Source organism: Geotrypetes seraphini, chromosome 3 (assembly GCF_902459505.1).
Source record: "Geotrypetes seraphini chromosome 3, aGeoSer1.1, whole genome shotgun sequence".
Lineage (NCBI taxonomy): Eukaryota > Metazoa > Chordata > Amphibia > Gymnophiona > Dermophiidae > Geotrypetes > Geotrypetes seraphini.
This window is the reverse complement of record NC_047086.1, coordinates 267151103-267171002: the sequence shown is the minus strand read 5'-3', so window position 1 is coordinate 267171002 and position 19900 is coordinate 267151103. Positions and strand designations below refer to the sequence as shown.

Here is a 19900-nt window from a genome sequence, read left to right as displayed (position 1 = left end):
GACCTAAGGGCCACCGCGTGAGCAGACTGCTATGCACGATGGACCACTGGTCTAACCCAGCAATGGTAATTCTAATGTTCTTAACAAAATAGAAAATTTCTCTAAGTAGTTGGAAAGTTGGCTAGAAATAACTGACTCCCATCATTTTTGTCAAAAGGGGTATAATTGTGATCGGACGATAATGAGAGGGAACTATAAGGTCCAGATTGGCGCTTTTCTTGGTTTTATAAATTCTTTATTCATTTTCAATCTTACATCAAATGTACAAACATTAAAACAATACAGTTAAACACATCACTTGACAATCTTTCTACTTTATCTTATCGGCGCTTTTCAATAAAACAGTAGGCCTTTTCGAAATAAAAATAGATGGAGAAAAAGGGCAAGAAGAGAAGCAAACACAGAAGCTGGTAGGGAAAGGAAGATGATGAGAAGGGCATAGGGAGAGGATGAGAAGGCAGGTGTCGTTTCCCTTGCAACTACATGCTATAGCATTCAAGCAACATCTTATAGATTAGTGCCTAGTGCACATATATGCGTAATGGCAACTGACTGGTGCCTCTGACATGTGCAAGTCTAGGTGCCACTTTGTAGAATTGCTCTGCCTGGCATTTGATAGAAATAGGAATGAACTATATCAGAACTATAATTCTCTTCAAACTAGGCCCCTAAAATTGATGGCCCACAAAATGTGGCAACTTTAGCATTTTAAGACACGTCTTAAAAACAAATTTTCTATCACTAGAGTAAGATTTTGACACCGCAGGTGCCATGTGCTATTCCTGATTAGAATACTTGACCCAGCACTTAAGTTTTTTAAGATTATACATAAGTTTGCAGATATTTGATTTACTCACTGTATCAGCACAGGGGCCAGGTGCTCAGAGAAGGGCCTGCACAAACCCCAACAGTCAGACTTTGTAGAGGTTAACAGAAAAATTCTTTAATTCAGCATTAGTGTGGAGCCTGTTTCTTAAAAGAAAAATTTAATCTGATTCTTTTGTTAGTACTTAAGTCAAGTCCCATTTCTTTATGTAGCTTTCTTGCCCCATTGAGTCAGCAGCCCAGCTCCAGATTGCAGCTGGTCACCCTTCTTAATCAGGTACTGAAATAGAGGTAGAATGCTGTTAAAGGACTCCCTTACCTCATGTAGCAACAGACTGAAGCTCCTTTTCATCTTTCCCAGTCTCTACCTCCAGTCTGGGACCTCCCTCTGATTCAGGCTTGACCTTTAAACCTTTACCCAGCTAATTCCTGGATTCTCCCTCTTCTCCTCTCTCTCCTCGTTGAGACTCTCTCTAAGGTGCACTTGCTTTGCCTTACACCAGGGGTGCCCAAAAGGTCAATCCCGATCGACCAGTAGATGGCGAAGGCAACGCGAATTGATCGTGGAGCCCATCCCGGGCTCCATGATACTCGCCGATCAGCCTTTTTTTTCCCCCAAAGTCAATTCTGACGTCGGAGAGGAAGTTCCGGGCCAGCCAATCGCTGCTTGGCTGGCCCGGAACTTCCTCTCCAACGTCAGAATTGACGTTGGGGAAAGGAATACTGGTCGGCCTGACACTTCTGTATTGGTGACTTGGGGGCCTGTTCACGATGGCAGCAGCAGTGGCTTGTGGGAGGGGAGGGAGGGAGGGAGGGAGAGAGAGAGAGAAAGAGAGAGAGAGAAAGAGAGAGAGAGAGAAAGAGAGAAAGAGAAAGAGAGAAAGAAAGGGGAGGGGGCAGGGAGAGAGGAAGAAAAAGTTGGGGGAAGGAATGAGGTCTGGAGGAGAGGAAGCATACAGTAGGCTGAAAGAAGGGAAGAAATATTGGATGCACGGTCAGAAGAAGAAAGTGCAACCAGAGACTCATGAAATCACCAGACAATAAAGGTAGGAAAATGATTTTATTTTCAATTTAGTTATCAAAAATGTTTCTGTTTTGAGAATATATATATGCTGTCTATATTTTGTACTATGGCCCCCTTTTAGCGGTTTTTAGAACAGGGTTTTTAGAACAGGAAGCATATGAGCGTCGAGAGCAGTATGGGGCATTCAGCCCAGCTTTCTGCACTAGAAACTGCTATGGCGATTTAGTAAAAAGGGAGGGGGTATATTTGTCTATTTTTGTATAGTTGTTACTGAAGTGACATTGCATAGTCATATGCCTTGACCTCCTTGAAAAAACCCCGGAATATAAATGATAATTAACATTTTCTCTGCATACAGTGTGCTTTGTGAGGGTTTTTTTTAATTTTATTGTTGGTAGATCATTTTGACTTGGTCATTTTAAAAGTAGCTCGCAAGCCCAAGAAGAGAGTGGGCACCCCTGCCCTACACTAACCAAGATGGGGGAGTGCCTGATTTTCTTGAGGAGCAGTTTCACATTGGGGAGATGTGTTCTAGAAGGGAAGGAAAGGGAAAGGGGGGTCACACTCACCTTTTTATTTGTTGAATACGCTGAAAACCAACAAGTTCAACTGTTTTCTTTCCAATTACAATTGCAGCTACTTCTTGATCTTTTTCAGACTGTTTATCTTCAAATCCATAACGATTTTTTATTGCAGCAATAAAATCCACTCCAAAACAGACCTTTTTTGGACGGATAAAGGATCCTCCTGTAGGGTGGCTTGAATGAGAACACATGGAATGGATGGAACAATTTTAGTATAATAGAACAGAGGCAGGCTTCCAATCAACCAGTCTTTAAATAAGCACAATTCACAAATGAAAATCTTTTCATACAGGCACAAAAATTAAAAACAAAAAAAAGTGTTACATGCCATCAACCTTTCATCACTATTAAGTGAAGAACTGGATATCAAATAAGATATCTGTTATTGCAGAAGGAAGATAAAAACAGGCAAGCCATCATAATTTTAATTTTGGTTACAACTTGAGTTTTTGGAATTATGTATCAGACACCAAAACAAATTTAGAACATCAAAACTGGAGATACTACTAGAATGCTGTTGTGAAGAAACCTAATTAGTATTAAAATAATCCAGTTAATGCAAATTCTAAATTAATATGTGGAGAGAGGGATATAATTATTTGGATTCTTGTATTCTATTTACATTAGAGAATGACATGGTGACTGTTAGCTGCAGCTAGCCATGGGTAACCCGCAAAACAGAGATGTAAAAAAATAAAAAATAAAAAAATTGTCGCTGCGGGGACGGGGAAAAGGCCATTCACCGGCCCGTGGTGCGGTGAATGGCCTTGTCCTCGTAGTTAACTGAGGATTGTGCTGAAGATCGTGCTGTCCAGCAGGCCCCTCCCTCCTTCCCCTTACCTTAGCTAGCTTACTTTAATTTTCTCTTAACAAGCAGCCAGAGCCTTGAAGTCACGTGCAACTGCCGGAAAGTCCTCCTCTGAAGCAACTTCCTGTTTTTGGCTGCTTGTTAAGAGAAAATTAAAGTAAGCCAGCGAAGGTAAGGGGAAGGGAGGGAGGGAGCTGCTGGACTGTGGCAGGAGGCGGCAGCTGGACCAGGTGAAGGATGCTGAAGAGGGGTGAAGAGGAACAGACGATGTACACTTTGGTGGTGAATATATGTGAGGGTGGGGGCAGGGACCAAGCTCACGGTGACGGGACGGGGACAGGGATGGAGCTTGCAGTGATAGGATGAGGACAAGCATACGGGGACGGGGTGGAGACAGGAGACAAATTTTTTTCCCCGTGTTATTCTTTTCCCCCTTTTTGTAATGTATGTCATGTTCATTGAGTTGTGTTTGTTCCCCCTGAAAACTGTAAAGTTTTTAATAATTACATCGCTTTTAAGCATGATTAAGCAATTAATCAAATTCTAAATAAAACTTGAAACTTGATTTACATATTTGAAACTGAACCAAAAAAAAGTGTGAGAAAAAAAACCCCATTTACCAGCAGACTTAAAAGCAGGGCCTAGCAGGGATTCTCCGAGGACAGTGGGCATCTATGCTCACATATGGGTGATGTCATCCACAAAACCCAGTACAGTCACTACCAAGTGCACAGTCACACGTGGTGCCTTCCCATGCAGGTCAGCTGGGAGGAGGGAGTCCGCGGCCCTCAGGTTAACTACTTGGAGGTAAGGGGAGGGGGCATCGGAGGCAGGGGTGTGTCAGAGGCGGAGGGAGAGTGGGCATCTCTCCCCCTGCAGACGGTGAGAGTAGCAGGGCGGAAGCAGGGATTTCTTGGCAGCGAGAGAGTATGGGCATCTCTCCCGCTATAGGGGTGGGGCACGGCTGAACAGTGGCATTGGTTTCTTGGCATCGGGAGAGAATCTGTATCTCTCCCACTGCTGGGGGGGGTTGTTGGTTGGTAGCAGGAGAGATTGAACATCTCGCCTCCTGTTGTATTTTTGGAGGGGGTTTCTTTACGTGTTTTTTCTGCACATGTGCCCATCAATATCACCAGCGATGGGCACATGCAAATTTAGTCAATCTTCGCTGCTGTCCACCAACCTCATTTGCATATGTGATTTTTTTGAGAATGTCTCGCTTTTTCAATTCGCTATCAAAATGACTGTTAGCAGACCATTGCTTTTTAATGCGTTTTTTTTGAGAATCCTGGCCTAAGTGAACAGAGAGAGGGTGTGTCATATGGAAACCTCCAGGGAGTAACAGACAGAAGATTATCGAAGGTATAAACCTAATCTTTCATTCGGTTACTTCCCTTCCGGATTCCATTTGCTAGGTGATGTATCAAAGCCATGTTAACTAGGGAGGGACAGTAGCCACCCTGCAAATTTCATCAGGATTTCTTCCACGACGCAGCCACATTTCTCATTGAATATGCTTTAAGTGAGATTGAAGGCCGCTTGCGGCCATTCGAATCCCTCAAGCATTTGAATCCCTCAAGTAATCAAAGACTTGGACACCCACTTACCACAGTGAGGCACAGCAGTTAGAACAAAAGGTGATCAGACAGCCTGAACACAATAGTCCTCACCAAAAACGGATCAAGACCCTCCAGATGATATACAATTTGTGTAAGATATGATCCTTGTGCTCCGTGCTTCGAACCTGTTGGAGAAAATACAGGCAACCTAACCTCCTGGTTGATATGGAAAGCTGAGGCCACTTTCGGCAAGAAGGAAGGTACAGAACAGAGGAAAACACTCACATCCATAATATGGAGAAAGAGTTCCCTGCACGAAAAATCCTGAAGCATCGAAATATGCCATGACAATGGTGGCCAGAAACAGTCTTGATTGTTAGGTCCAGAAGAGACGCATCCTTTAGGGATTCAAAAGGGCCTCTCCAAGGCCTTGCAAAACTATGTTAAGAGCCAATGAAGAGAAAGGAAGACGCAAGGGAGGATGCAGACGAAGCATCCAGCTCATAAACCTGGTCACATCTGGATGAGCAGTAAGCAGCAAACTAGTGCCTTTGCGCACTTGAAAACACAAAAAGCCTGCAATCTGAGCTTTTAAGGAGGCCACTGCCAGACCTCTGCCTAAACCCTCCTAAAGGAAAGCCAGGACTACCGAAATGGGAGCCTTCTCAGGCTCCACATGATCCTAGCACACCACTGATGGAAAGATTTCCAGGCTATAGCAGAAAAAGGCATAGTAGAGGGTGTCTATGAGTGCAAGAGCTCAAGAACCATGCCATAAGACCAAAACGCCATGTGTTCACCATGGGCACCAGTCCTTGACTGAGAAGATATCGATGAAGAAGAAGCCGGAGCTTCTTGTCACACTGAAGATGTACGAGATTTGCATACCATGGGCAGCAAGGCCAACCCGGAGCCACTAGAAACACCGAACTGGGATGCATCACTATCCGGCGGATAATCCAACCAACCAGAAGCCACGAGGGAACATCATACAGGAACTCCTAAGCCAGCTAGGGTCAAACCAAGGCATCCATCCCCAGCTTCCTCGCTGTTCGTCAACCGAAAAAACGCCCAGTCTATGACATCTCTGTCGAAGCCAACAAGACCCTTTGGGGCTAACCCCAGCTCTTGTAAGATCAGGCGGAATGCCTCCTGGAAGAGGGACCATGCTTCTGAATCCAGGAACCTTCTACTGAGGAAATCTGCCTGAACAGTGTCAACTCCGGCCCCATGGGCCGCCGAGAAAGACAAAAGATGTGCTTCCACCCATTGGAACGCCAACAATCCTTCTGGCCAAAGAGAAAGCGAGCACTACAGCTCCCTCATGATGTTCATTCGCCACTGCTGTGGCATCAAAGAAACTTGTACCGCTGGTCATTTCTGAAGGGGCTGGAGAGCGAGTAGTGCCAGCCAAATTTCCCGAAGCACCAGATGAGCGGTCTACCAATATTGCAGACCAAGAAACTACTGCTCCTGAATAGAGCGAGCCACGCAGTGAGCCCACAATCCAACAGGTTGGCATCCATCCTAAGAGTCATCCACTCGGAAATCCAAAGAAGCCAGCTCTGGTCAAGAGCCTCTCTCTGAAGCCACCAGCCCAAGTTGCTGCTAGATCATCCAAGATAGGAGGGACTCCCATCACGGACACATGGGTGCTCTGGCTCAGGGGATCACCTCCAAGGAGGCTGCCCGAGACAACAGAAGCAGGCCAAGAGAGCCAGACATCCAGGAGAAGTCTGATATGTTGATGAAGGTTCAGTCTACTTGCCTTGAGAAGAAATACACAACCCTGTCTGGAGACGAAGAGAATCCCCAGAAACTCCAGGGACTGGGAGACACCAAGCATCTCTTCCAGAATTTGCCAACACCTGCAGCAGAGACACTACCATTGCCATCTCACCTTCGTACACCCAACAAGATGGAGCCCGGATCACCACCCAGAAAGGAGACTGGGACTCCCTGCTAGTGGAAAGCCGCCAAAACTACAAATCACTTTGATGAAAATGTGGGAGCCATCTCAAGGCCAAGGGGCAGAGATGCAAACTGGAAATGCTCTTGCAGATTGAAATATGGATTATTTATTTAAAACATATATCCTTCAATTCTATATGAGTTACAAAATACCTACATAATTTAAAACAACAACAATATAGACAATAAGCAACACTTAAAACAAAACTCAATATAAGGTGTGATCTACTAATGCAATAACAACAAATATAAAAAAATACATCCTCTGTGAGATCCAAGGAAACTAGAAATTTCTCTGAAGAGACTGCAGATATCACAATATACTCTGTTGTCCATTTGAAAAAAAAGGAATTTGCAAGAAGTGAGTGACCGAATGCAGATGCAGAATGGGTCTCCAATCCGCTGAGCCTTTATGGTATGAGAAGTATAGGGAGCATCCGCCTAAGCCTCCGTTCATGTTATGGAACAGGTCCCAGCATCCCAATGACTAAGAGGCATTGCAGAGTAGTACAGACCCTGGAATCTGTTGCGGTCAGGCTGTTCAAATATGCAAAAAAAAAAAAAATCAGGATCCAAATGATACAGCGTAGACATAGCTTTAGCAGATCAGAAAGAGCTTTCCAGGGATCACATTGCTCTGAAACAAGACCAAGGAGCTATGGACTGAATAGAAAAAAAAAAAAAAAAAACAACACAAGAGATGGCCCAGGATCAAAGCCAGAGAAATGAAAGGTGGAAAATCCAAATTCAGCTCTTTCAGATCATCATCCGTAAAGAGGCAGATAGAAAATTGCCTAAAATGCGAAGAAGGGTCAGCACCCCAAATTCGGGACACTCAGGGCGGCCAAGGAAACCAGTCACAGCAAAGGCATCAGCTGGATCCAAATTAAATACAGTGGCAGGAGACAAAATAATCTCAAAATCTACACGGCAACCACTGCAATCAAGGTCTGGCAGACGCAACAGATTAAAAAACCCAACACACCCACCAGCTTTGTCAAATGAATGGAGTCTGAGGATACACCGTTCAGAGGAGCTGAATAAAATCCGTGAAAAGGTCCACCCTGCAACAATGGCAGGGCTCTATTGAGGTACATGCATTGCACCAAAGGAGTCCCAAGACTCGGACGAAGGCATTCATACCAAAAACAGAAAAAATAAACAAAATCTGAAAATAAAAAATAGCGATTTGGGATCTGGAGAATTGAGGAACCTGAACCCTACCCACAAAAACTGTGAAAAACAACTTTTCCACAGCCACCCCCGAAGTTCCCATAGGAAATAATGGAGGTACTCACAGTTCTGTAGTGCCTTTGACTGTCAGAGTTTTTAAAAGCAGCTGAGGGCCTTAGATACAGCAGAAGCTGCCTCAGAAACAGCACCAAATGCAGAGAATGGAAAATCTTCGGACTGCCAGCTGGCCAAATACTGACTATAACCTCCGCCCACATGGATCCTCTGCCACACAGTTGGAGGCAGGAAAGGCAGCCTGCGCCTTGAAACCCGGGTAGGTTTCCCTCCAGACGCACATAGCCTGCGCTAGAAACCTGTGACAGGGTCACTGGCCAGCAGACTCCCATGGGAAGGGACCCTGGGTACTTCAAGAAGGTGGCACACAGCAGGCTGGCTTCACAGATCTACCAGAGCTTATCAGTGAAGCTGCATTCCAGCACCGCAGGACTGTGTCCTTTCCTCCAACAGGGGACCACCATGGAGGGGTCTCAAGACACTGAAACCACCAAGAAACAAACTTTAAGCAAAAAAATAAAAAATAGAAGCAGAGCCACTGCAAAAGACTTCTGCATGGACTGCTTGCAGAAATTGTAACCGGATTTCTTACTAACTCTCAGACTAAGGGGGTGGAGCATAGGCTCAGAAAAGTTGTGGATTTCTGCAACACCCAGACTGGGTTGGGATTGAACACCTAGAGCACAGGTGTCAGTCAGTCCTCGAGGGCCGCAATCCAGTTGGGTTTTCAGGATTTCCCCAATGAATATGTATTGAAAGCAGTGCATGCAAATAGATCTCATGCATATCCATTGGGGAAATCCTGAAAACCTGACTCGATTGCGGCCCTCGAGGAGGGACTTTGACACCCCTGGGTCATAATCAAAAGAAACATCTAAGTCCAATTCATACATATGGCGATAGATGCCCAAACACAAACAGCAAAAAAGGAACAATAATAGTTATTAATACAGTTTCAAAAATGGCGTTTAGAATCCAACAGTAGAGTAAAATAACTCAGCATAGGGAAAAACCCTTTTATAAACTTTCATGGAATCAATCATTGCACCATCTTGTTAGAATAAATGATTTTTAAATAACTTCATAGATTCATAAGTAATTCTTAAATCTCCAATAATGTGAAAATAAAGTCTTATCTAATAAACTTATCAGGAAATGCAATCTGTCCCTTTTCTTTCAAGAAAAATCCACTATTCAGGGTAGTACTGGTCTCCATAGACCATCTACATGGAACCCTCCTGGCAATTTGGACCCACATTTACAGGTTTTTCACAATTTAGTGGAAAGAGAGCTAGCATGTTTGGAAGAACAATCTTCCCACATAACCCGCAATGTCTCTAGAGAGCTTATGCAATCTGTTCAAGCTCTTGCTCATGATACTAGTATTACCATCCGAGCTGCGGATAAAGGTGGAGGCATTGTACTGCAGGACACCACGGCTTATGTTAGGGAAGCTCGTAGACAATTAAGTGACTCCCACTATTACAAGCCTTTATCTATGGACCCTACAATTGAGTTATCGGACCTTATCCAACATGTTTTATTGCAGGCTTTGGAAAGTGGGACTATCACTGATGGAGAGTATCGTTTCCTCCATCAAAATTATCCAGTTATTCCAGTCATTTACTTCGTCCCTAAAATTCACAAAAGCCTTACTGCCCCTCCTGGGCGCCCTATAGTTTCAGGGATTGGTTCCGTGCTGGAACCCCTGTCTGATTTTGTTGACTTTCATCTTAAAGAGCAGGTTTTGTTAGCTAAATCATATATTAGGGATACTACCTACATGCTTAATTGGCTTCATAAATCCCAGTCGGTTCCACAGGGGGCTCTTTTAGTAACCTTAGACATCACATCTCTGTACACCAATATTCCCCAGATTAGTGCTATTGAGGTCGTCCGAAGACATCTTAGTACCTCTAATTTGTCAGCAGCTAGAGTTGAGTTTTTGGTCACTATTGCAAGTATAGCCTTACAGAAAAATTATTTTATGTTTGACACGGAATTTTTCTTACAGATCAAGGGCACTGCAATGGGTGCAACTATGGCCCCCACTCTAGCTTGTTTGTATGTAACTGACTTTGAAGAAACACATATTTACACCTCCAGTTACTATACTGATATTTATGTTTGGAAGCGTTACATTGACGACATTTTTTTAGTATGGACAAATACTCTTGAGACTTTTCATTCTTTTTTGCAATGGCTTAATGCTTGCAATGTACATTTACAATTTACAGCCTCTTACTCGTACACACAGATTGCATTTCTTGATATTCAAATCAGTTTATGTCATGATCATTTTGAAACTACTATTTTCCGAAAAGCTACTGATTGAAATAATTTGTTGCACTATGCCAGTTACCACCCACGCCATTTAAGAGACAACTTACCTGTAGACGCTTGTGTAGCAATAAAGATGAGTATAAGACGCGTTCTATGGACATGTGGCAACGTTTTTCTGATAGGGGGTACCCTTATGGTACCATCAAGAAAGCCTATAAAAGAGCTCTATATGCACACAGAACTTACCTCCTTCAGCAAACTCAATCTCCTGCAGAAGCCCGCATGGTGTGCACGCTTCCTCACTCATACAAAGCGTTTAGGATTAAAAAAAATCATCAAATCTCATTGGCATATCCTCCAGGTTCATCAAAGTCTCGCCCAACCCCCTATGTTTGCTTTTTCTAGAGGCAGAAATCTATGTGACCATCTCATCACTTCCCAATATATTAGTCACCACACAAGCACTCCCCAACATCTTAAAGGCCATTTTATGTGTGGACACTGCACTATTTGCTCCCATGCGTTAGTTACAACATGCATCAATCACCCTATTTTGCCTAAAAAGCATATCCTCCAACAACATACAAACTGCAATACACAGAAAGTGGTGTATATGATTATATGCCCATGTAATTTACTTTACATTGGCCACACCACTAGAAGTATCAAAGTTCGGATTACGGAACAGTTGAGCAAAATTAGGAGGAACGATTTAAAGGCTCCATTAGTGCAGCATTGGCACACTGCTTCACATCAGCTTTCTGATCTTCAGTTCATAGTACTAGAAGTGGCTCAGCTAAAGAGAGGAGGAAATGTCCAAGCTTGGTTGTGGAAAAGAGAGCAGAGATGGATTTACCATTGGAAGACAGTCACCCCTGCTGGGTTAAACCGTGAAGTAGAATGGTGGGCGTTTCTTCACAGATGATAGACAGCCTCACACTTCATAAGTACAGGGTGCTCAGCAGAGCATTCATGTCATAGAACACGAGGAAGTTTCTTTTCCCTTTTGAATTAGGTACCCAACTGACAAGTCTGTGAGTGTTTGGTTAAAAGTTTTCTTTGTTAAAAGTTCTCTTTGTAAAATGTTACTATGTATCTTTCTTGTTGTTTCTTATTAAAGGAGGATTTATTTTTTAAGGTCACACACAGCATTAGCGGGTTCTCTGAGGAAGCCAGGACGGCGAAACGCGTCAGAACCCCGCTGGGTCACCGCTGCAGAGACATTGAAACTAAGTCTGTTTACTTATATTAGCTTTTCACGGGGGGTCACGTGACGCTATGAGCCGGTGAGACGTCTCTCACATCGGCTCCGGGCCTCAATCCGCACACGCGAGCCAAACCGCGCTGAAATTCATCCTGGCCGGGTCCCCCGCAGACGTCCAGCATCAGGCTTTGATGGACCACTACCTGACCCGGTCTCAAGAACCGCCGCGATCGAAGCCGGTCAGGGCGGGTAAGCAAAAAACTGCTCCGGTCGTGTCCAAGATGGCGGCCGCATCGGGGACGGCGGTTGCAGAGTTCACTGATGCCGCCCTCACCGACATCAAGACGGCGGTGACCCAGGCACTGGGGCCACAGTTGGAGGCTCTAACGGCTAAAATGACCCGAATGGAACAACTATTAACTGATACCACGGCCCGCACGACGGAACTGGAGCATCGGGTGTCTGCATCTGAAGATGCTATCACATCACATGAAATAGACTTGGCCTCCTTACAAGAAACCGTGCACAGACAGGCTGAAAAAATTGATGACCTGGAAAATAGGTCCAGACGCAGCAACTTGCGGTTTCTGGGGATCCCAGAACTGATCCCTGATGCTAATCTACCTGTGGAATTGGAAAGCTGGCTAGAATTGGAATTCCCGGAGGCAGTGGAAACTGGCACTCTATGCTTGGAGCGGGCTCACCGGTTGGGTAGGAGGCCAACACAGGAAGACAGACCGAGAGTGGTAATAGTAAAATTCCTGAATTACAGGCATAAAGCTGCAGTTTTACATCACTACAGGATTAAAAAAGATGTCTTAAAGATGCGAGGATCAACTATCCGCATTAGCCAAGATTACTCGACGGCTCTAACTGAAAAAAGAAAAGGCTTTTATCCACTTTGTAAACGCCTGGAGGACCTTAAACAGCGTTTTCTGTTTCTGTATCCGGCAACCCTGAAAATTCAGCATGCACACACATGGCATTCATTTACAGAGGCTTCTGAGGCAGCTGACTTCATCAACACCCAGCTGGACTCCCAAGGGGACCCTCCTTGAAGATCATATCACGTAATTGTATGGGGTTTGGCTAGGATGTACTTTCAGGATTTTACAATTGAATCTGTTGTTATGTTATGGCTTTCTAGTTTGAGACTGTATGTCAAATATTTAAAGGATTGGGGCACCGTGGGTGTCTCCTCGACCTCTTGCATATACCTCCGGGATATGCTAGTTGGGATAGTTGGGGAGGTGGGGGGAGGGGTTGGGCTTGAGGGGGGGGGGTGGGAACAGCCTTGGGGGACAGAACAGGAATCAGTTTTGTGTAATTCACAGGTCAGATTAAAGATGTATATGCTATGTTTACGACTGCTGCTAATGCCAATGGATTGGGTTCATGTGCTGACCGTCTGGGGGAGGCTGGGCGCCCAGACGTGGATTTGGAGATTCACTGTCACTATGCAATTTCTAGGGGGTACACATAGGGGATAACACACTTCGAATAATTTCCTGGAATGTGGCCGGTATAACATCTCCTGTAAAGAGGACCAAAATCCTGCAACAACTGAAACGCCACAAGGCGGATTTGGCCTGTTTGCAGGAGACTAAATTGACTGCTGAGGAGCATGAGAAATTGAAGCGGGGATGGGTAGGATCTGTTTTTCATGCATCCTCTACAGGCAAGAAAGCTGGTGTTTGCTTGTTAATACGAAAGGGTTTGAAATGTGTAGTCACATCATGTCATAAAGACGAGCTAGGTAGGTCATTGCTGTTGTATATAACACTGCAAGGCACTGCTTTTCGATTATTAATAACTTATGGGCCAAACAGCTACTCGACCACATATTTTAATTCGTTGATTACTCTAGGCCTTAAAGACACTTCAATTCCTCTTCTAGTGGTGGGGGATTTCAATCAAGTTCTAGATGCTTCCCTTGATCGATCCAGAGTGTCTGGATCTCCAACTGCAACCGACACTAGGGGACTGCCCTTTTTGTGCAAGTCCCTGGGTATGGTGGATCCCTGGCGGTTACTGCACCCGTTTGAACGAGACTACACACACCAGTCACGAGCACATGGAACTTTTTCCAGATTAGATTATATCCTCATAACAGAATCCTTGTTCTCGCGAATAACAGAGGCGACGATAGGGCCATTAGCCTTGTCCGATCATTGTCCTATTTGGTTGGATATATCTTGGACTGCTCCCCCCAAGGGAGACTTCCGGTGGAGATTTCCCTCCTATCTGGCCGATGACCCATCTTTCCAAAAATATTTACAAACTAACTGGGAAGAATTTTTAGCAACCAATGGGCAACATGTACATACCCCGGATCTATTTTGGGACACGGCTAAGGCAGTACTTAGAGGGGTGATAATATCATATGTATCAGCACGCCGCAAGAGAATCGCCCAGGGTATTATTAGACTGGAAAAGCGATATACACAATTGAAAGCCAAATTTCTTCACAACCCGTCGCGTCAGCTCAGTGAAGATATGAACTCAGCGCAAGTAGCCTTGAATGCACTATTACACGAACGAATCAAGCGTTCTTTATTTTACAGAAAATATAGGTTTTACCGCTATGGTAATAGAACCGGCAGATTGCTAGCCACACTAACTAAACACTGGCAGGATGGTCGATACATACCCCGAGTGAAGTCTGGGACGCACACTTATCTTACAACACCACCCGACATAGCTGAAGCGTTTTACACACACTTTTCGAACTTCTATGCTAGTCATACTACATCAATGGGCCCTGATGTTCTTGACTATTTGGAAGACGCGGGTATGCCTAAATTCACTGACCTGCAGAGATCAACCTTAAACAGACCCATCCAGGGCACAGAGATACAAAGAGCAATCACACAATTAAAATCGTACACTGCCCCGGGACCAGATGGGTTTTCCACAGAATTTTATAAAACAATGTCTCTACAGGTGTGTGAACCTCTCCTGGGATATTTTGTGGTGGCGCTGGAGAAGGGCCGCTTTCCTTTGCATGCCAATGCGGCCACCATAACATTAATACCGAAACCAGGCAAACCTACAGACGAAGTAGACTCCTATCGTCCGATATCCCTCCTAAATGTCGATATAAAAATACTGGCCCGCCTATTGGCAAATCGATTGTCTCCACTCCTGCCATTAGTGATTTCCCAGGCTCAGATGGGGTTTGTCCAAGGCCGCCATTCGGTGGTGAATGTTAGGAGGGTGTTGCTAGCAATGTCTAGAGCTCAACAAGCGTCCAACCCGGGCATATTGGTCAGTCTAGACGCTGCAAAGGCCTTTGACCAGGTTGATTGGACATACCTATTTAAGGTACTGGAATACATGGGAATAGGGGGTTGGTTTGAGTCTTCCTTGCGGGTGTTATATGCGTCACCAACAGCGTCCCTCTTGGTCAATGGTTTTTTGACACAGCCATTCAATATTGGTAGGGGCACACGTCAGGGATGTCCACTATCCCCGCTGCTATTCATACTTTATCTAGACCCTCTACTACGAACTTTATTAAAGGATGATATTCTGGTTGGGCTGAGGGAGGGCTCCTCTCAGATAAGAGTACTGGCATTTGCCGATGACATCTTACTTACACTCGCTCAGCCACACAGTTCCTTGAAGCGTGCCTTGGAGATATTGGATGAATTCCACATATATTCCGGCCTGACATTAAACAAACAGAAATCTCTAGTGCTTCCATTACAACTCTCACTGTGTGAATCATGGTCTGACCCCTTCCCTTTAGTATGGGCCCCAACATCTATTCGATACTTGGGAATTCGTATACCGAGAGATCTGGCAACACTCTATACACTTAACGTTCGCCCACTGCTTACCCAAACTACACAACGGTTGCAGGCATGGAGATCCTACCCACTGACACTAATGGGCAGGATTGCGTTATACAATATGATGATGATCCCACAGTGGCTGTATGTCCTACAAACTTTGCCCATTTATTTGCTACACAAACATATCCGGCTTCATCATCGTGCATTGTCTCACTTTTTATGGCGAGGCAGGAGATCCCGAATCCCCCTAGGCAATTTAACTTTGCCTATCTCTCAAGGGGGTCTGGGTCTCTTGCACTTGGGGAGGTTTAATGAGGCTTGTTTACTGCGGCACTTGAATGACTGGTTTTGTGGGACATCTCACTTCTCAGCCACGAGGGTGGAGTGTTTGGCACATGCCCCCTATCATTTTAGTTATATGTTACATGTCAAATGCCTTCCTAAACGGGACGCCAATTATGGGGATGTGTTTCTCCTACCCCTGCGTAGACTTTGGAGGAATCTCTGCCGGCGATTAGCCGTTCGACCTAATGTGACTCCATATCTACCGGTGGCTGGTAATGGAGATTTTCTTCCAGGTATGGATATGGGCGCCCAGACCTGGTGGAGAGGGAGGGGGCTATTTTATTTATTCCATGTACTGCAATCTAATGGACAATTACAATCTTTTCAAATGTTATGTGATTCATCAGTACTAACACCGGCGGATTGGTTCCAATACAGGCAGCTCCATCATTATGTCACTACCTTATCGGAAACAGCCTTATCTGACTCTATCCGAGACCACCTATCGGAAGCCATCTGCCTAACGGCACAAGAACCTGTACCACTGCGAACCCACCATAGATTCTTACAAGAATTGGCTGGAGAATTGGACTATGCTTTATTGGCATCGCAATGGACACAAGATTTACAGATTACTATTTCAGTGGACATACTGAAACGGAGCTTTTCAATGGGCATGAAACTTCAGCTGTCGGTAGCAGAAAGGGAACGATACTACAAGTTTCTAGTCCGGGCATACTTTGCTCCTGTTCGGGCATTTCGGGCACGTATCAGTCCTACTGATTGTTGTTTGAAGTGTATGGCCCCGAGAGCCTCTTTGGGTCATATGTTCTGGCACTGTCCGGGCATTCAGGCATACTGGAAACGTATCTGCCTACATGTACAATCTATCTGGAAATGCACTTGGATACCTACCAATACGTATTTATTCACGTTAAAACTTACTATGAGGCCCATTCGACCGGGTGCAGCGGTGTTTGCCAGAAAGGCTATTTTCGTGGGACTTAAAACTATACTTCAATGCTGGTTGTCACCACATACCCCAACAGTTTCCCACTGGCGCACGCAAATGATCCAGTTAGCAGGTTATGAGCGATTATCCGTTACAGACATGAACTCTAAGGCTGGTGTTTTGTACCTACGCTGTTGGATACCATTCTGTTCTACACTAACACCGGTTGTACGCAGTAGATTGTTGAATTGACCTAACTGTTAGAGGCTGTTCCCACGGGGGGTGGGTGGGTGGGAAGGTGGGGGGGGGGAGTTTGAAGGGGGTTGGCAGGGGTTGGGGGTTGGTGATGGGACTTATTGGGTACAGTTATGATGTTTAGGTAAACTGCTTGATGATCTGGCTGATCTTGTCTCTATGTACATGTAAAACCTAATAAAACTGTTTTAAACATATTAGCTTTTCACAAAACTTTGGACTTTGGACTTTATTTTCACATTATGGAGATTTAAGAATTACTTATGAATCTATGAAGTTATTTAAAAATCATTTATTCTAACAAGATGGTGCAATGATTGATTCTATGAAAGTTTATAAAAGGGTTTTTCCCTATGCTGAGTTATTTTACTCTACTGTTGGATTCTAATCGCCATTTTTGAAACTGTATTAATAACTATTATTGTTCCTTTTTTGCTGTTTGTGCTACATTTCCTTTGGAACAATATTCAATTTATTCAATTACCCAGTTGTATTATATTGGATAGATGCCCAAAGTCAGCAGTGGAAAAATTTTCATTCTCGAAAAATGTCTAGAATTTTTTTCCCCAAAAAAATTATCTATCTGGACGTCAAGGCCATTGATCATCTAGACCACCAATACGTCTATCCCATATGGACATGGGAGGGGCTAGCATGGACTGGCCACCCAGACATGGCACAAGGTGCCACATAAATCTCTTACCAGAACACCCCGAAAACACACTATGCCCACCTATCAACAACTCCAATAGCCCTTATGGCTGCAGATGGCACCTATATGGCAATACAATATAGTTGGGGGAGGGGGTTTGTTAGACTCACATTTTCCACTACAAATGTAGTGGTTAGAGTGGGCCTAGGTCCTCCTCTCTATGATTCACTAGCCAACCTCCCAGGCTACTTAAGACACCTGGATGCAATTCTACTAGGCTTTCCTATAGCAGGTTCTGATGTTCCAGAGACAGGTATGTATGTTTTTATTCTGATATTTGTGGCAGTGTGAAGGGGTCAGTGACCACTTGGAGGGGGGGGGGGGAGTCTTTACTTTATCTCTACAGTGGCTACCTGAGAAGTTATATGTGTGTGCTCACTGCAAGGGGCTCCTGGCTCTTAGAGAAAAAGTCAGTTCCCTTGAGGCTAGAGTTGCAGACTTGGAGAAGATGAGGGAGACAGACAGAGGTACTTAGAGAAGACTTAAATGGATGTTGTAGAGAAGTCTCACCTCCAGTCTAGCAGCCCCTGTTGTGATAAGCAGACTATGCCTGCTAGGAGTGTCCCTAGTACAGGTCCCAGTGCAGATCCAGACCCTGTCCATAATCTGCCTTATTCCCCATTTTCTGCCTCTCAGACCAAATTTTCTTCTAGGGCCTGTAGAGGGAGTAAGAGAGCAGCAGTGCTAGGTTCCCATCCCCCTCTGGATCACAAGGTGAATCACCGGAAATCCTTTCCACCTGAGGGTTGGGGGGGCGGGGCTGCAAGCTGCTCTCCCTGAAGACTAGGCTCCTAGAAAATCAGAACAGAGAGGAACAGCAGCAGGGAAGGTTACAATGCTCAGGGCTGAGAGCTCCTGATAGCAGTCAAGCTCCAGAGGACATGGAGTTTACAGAGGCTGGAGGAGAATCACCTTCCAGTCTGAGTGAGGAACCATTGGCCATGGAGATGGAAACAAGTCCTGAAGCCAGTGTTGGGCTGATGCCTGAGAATATTCCTATGGAGGTTTGCCTTATAAAAGCAAGTATTTGAGTATTGCTGAAGTTATTGCAAGTTTGTTTTGACCAGCTTTTTCTTTGACTGAATAATTACAACTCATGTTAAAGAGTGGATTTTCACTATGCTGAATTAAGCAAGGACTTTTATTTTGAAGTTTGTTTTTCCATTTTTGAAAGCTTAATTGCGCTTTCCCTTTTGAATCAAGTGTACTATGGTATGCTAAGACAGTGGGGTTAGCCCCGTGTTACTTATCATCGCACTGACTTGTGACTTTATTTTGTTGGAAAAGTTTTCCTTTCTTTTGGGTAATGAACTCCATTTGGACTATGATGTATATGAGAACCTACCTCTGAGGAAGAGAGTGGTCTTTTTCTGAGTTTGGATTTTTGTTTTTGTGGTTTTTTTTTAACCAGAGACTGTTTATTAAACTTTGGGTCTACTTTGTATGGAAAGCCCGTTGGTTTTGGTATTTCATTTCCTGACAAACAAGTTACTGTATTTTTTTTTGGTTTGAACAATTAAAAACAATTCCTTATTTGACACTGAACTTATTGTTTTGGAGGCTGTCCCTTTCACTAAGCACTGAAAGAACTTATCCTTGTGAGGCACGCAGCGACTCACAAGAGTTTAATTGTAGCCAGTGTTCCCAGGCCCTCTGCCTGGAGCGTGACAGCTACACTGTGCTGCTTTGGAGGACGGAGGTCTCTTAAAAGTAGATCATCACCCTGGTGATGCAGAAATGATCCTGTAGCCAGGGGATGCAACAAGGATCTATCTCCAGGAGCTTCAGCCCAGAAGGGAAGAGTTAGGACAGCCGTTATAGTGGGAGATTCAATCACTAGGCATGTAGATAGCTGGGTGGCTGGTGGATGCAAGGATCACCTGGTCACTTGCCTGCCTGGTGCGAAGGTGGCAGACCTCACACTGGGGAGATAGTGCTGGAGAGGCGCCTGCTGTCATAGTACATATACATACTATTGACACAGGAAAATGCGGAAGCCAAATTTAGGCTCTTAGGTAGAAAGCTGAAATCCAGATCCTCCAGGGCAGGCAGAGCTCTGAAGTCTCAATGTGTTGTTGAGACGATGATGAAGGGTTGAGAGATTTAGATTTGTTATGAACTGGGCTACCTTCTGGATGGACTCCACCTTAACTGGGATGGAACCAGGCTGATGGTGCTAACATTTAAAAAGGAGATACAGCAGCTTTTAAACTAAGATGGGGGAGAAAGCCAACACTTGCCCAGGAGCAGATGGTTCAGTGTGGAGTAACCTTGAAGGATACTTTCAGGGAGTCCCAATGGAGAGGTTTCAAAAATGGTGCAAGAAAGCCAAGAGTGCTTACGAGGGAAGATTAGGAAAGTTATAGCACTGAGTGAGGAGGTAGATATAATAG

General features: G+C 44.6%; 1 protein-coding gene across 6 annotated transcripts in view; it reads right to left on the bottom strand.

The window, feature by feature from the left end:
- TBCE (tubulin folding cofactor E) overlaps window positions 1-19900 on the bottom strand; it is a 434765-nt gene that overhangs the window by 331100 nt on the left and 83765 nt on the right. For 5 of the 6 annotated variants that reach the window (XM_033936232.1, XM_033936237.1, XM_033936236.1 and 2 more), the window contains one exon: window positions 2419-2607. The exons of the other annotated variant lie outside the window; for it this stretch is intronic. In XM_033936232.1, coding sequence (XP_033792123.1) covers window positions 2419-2607 — 189 coding nt within the window. The remainder of the gene's footprint in view (window positions 1-2418; window positions 2608-19900) is intronic. 6 annotated transcript variants of the gene reach the window in all.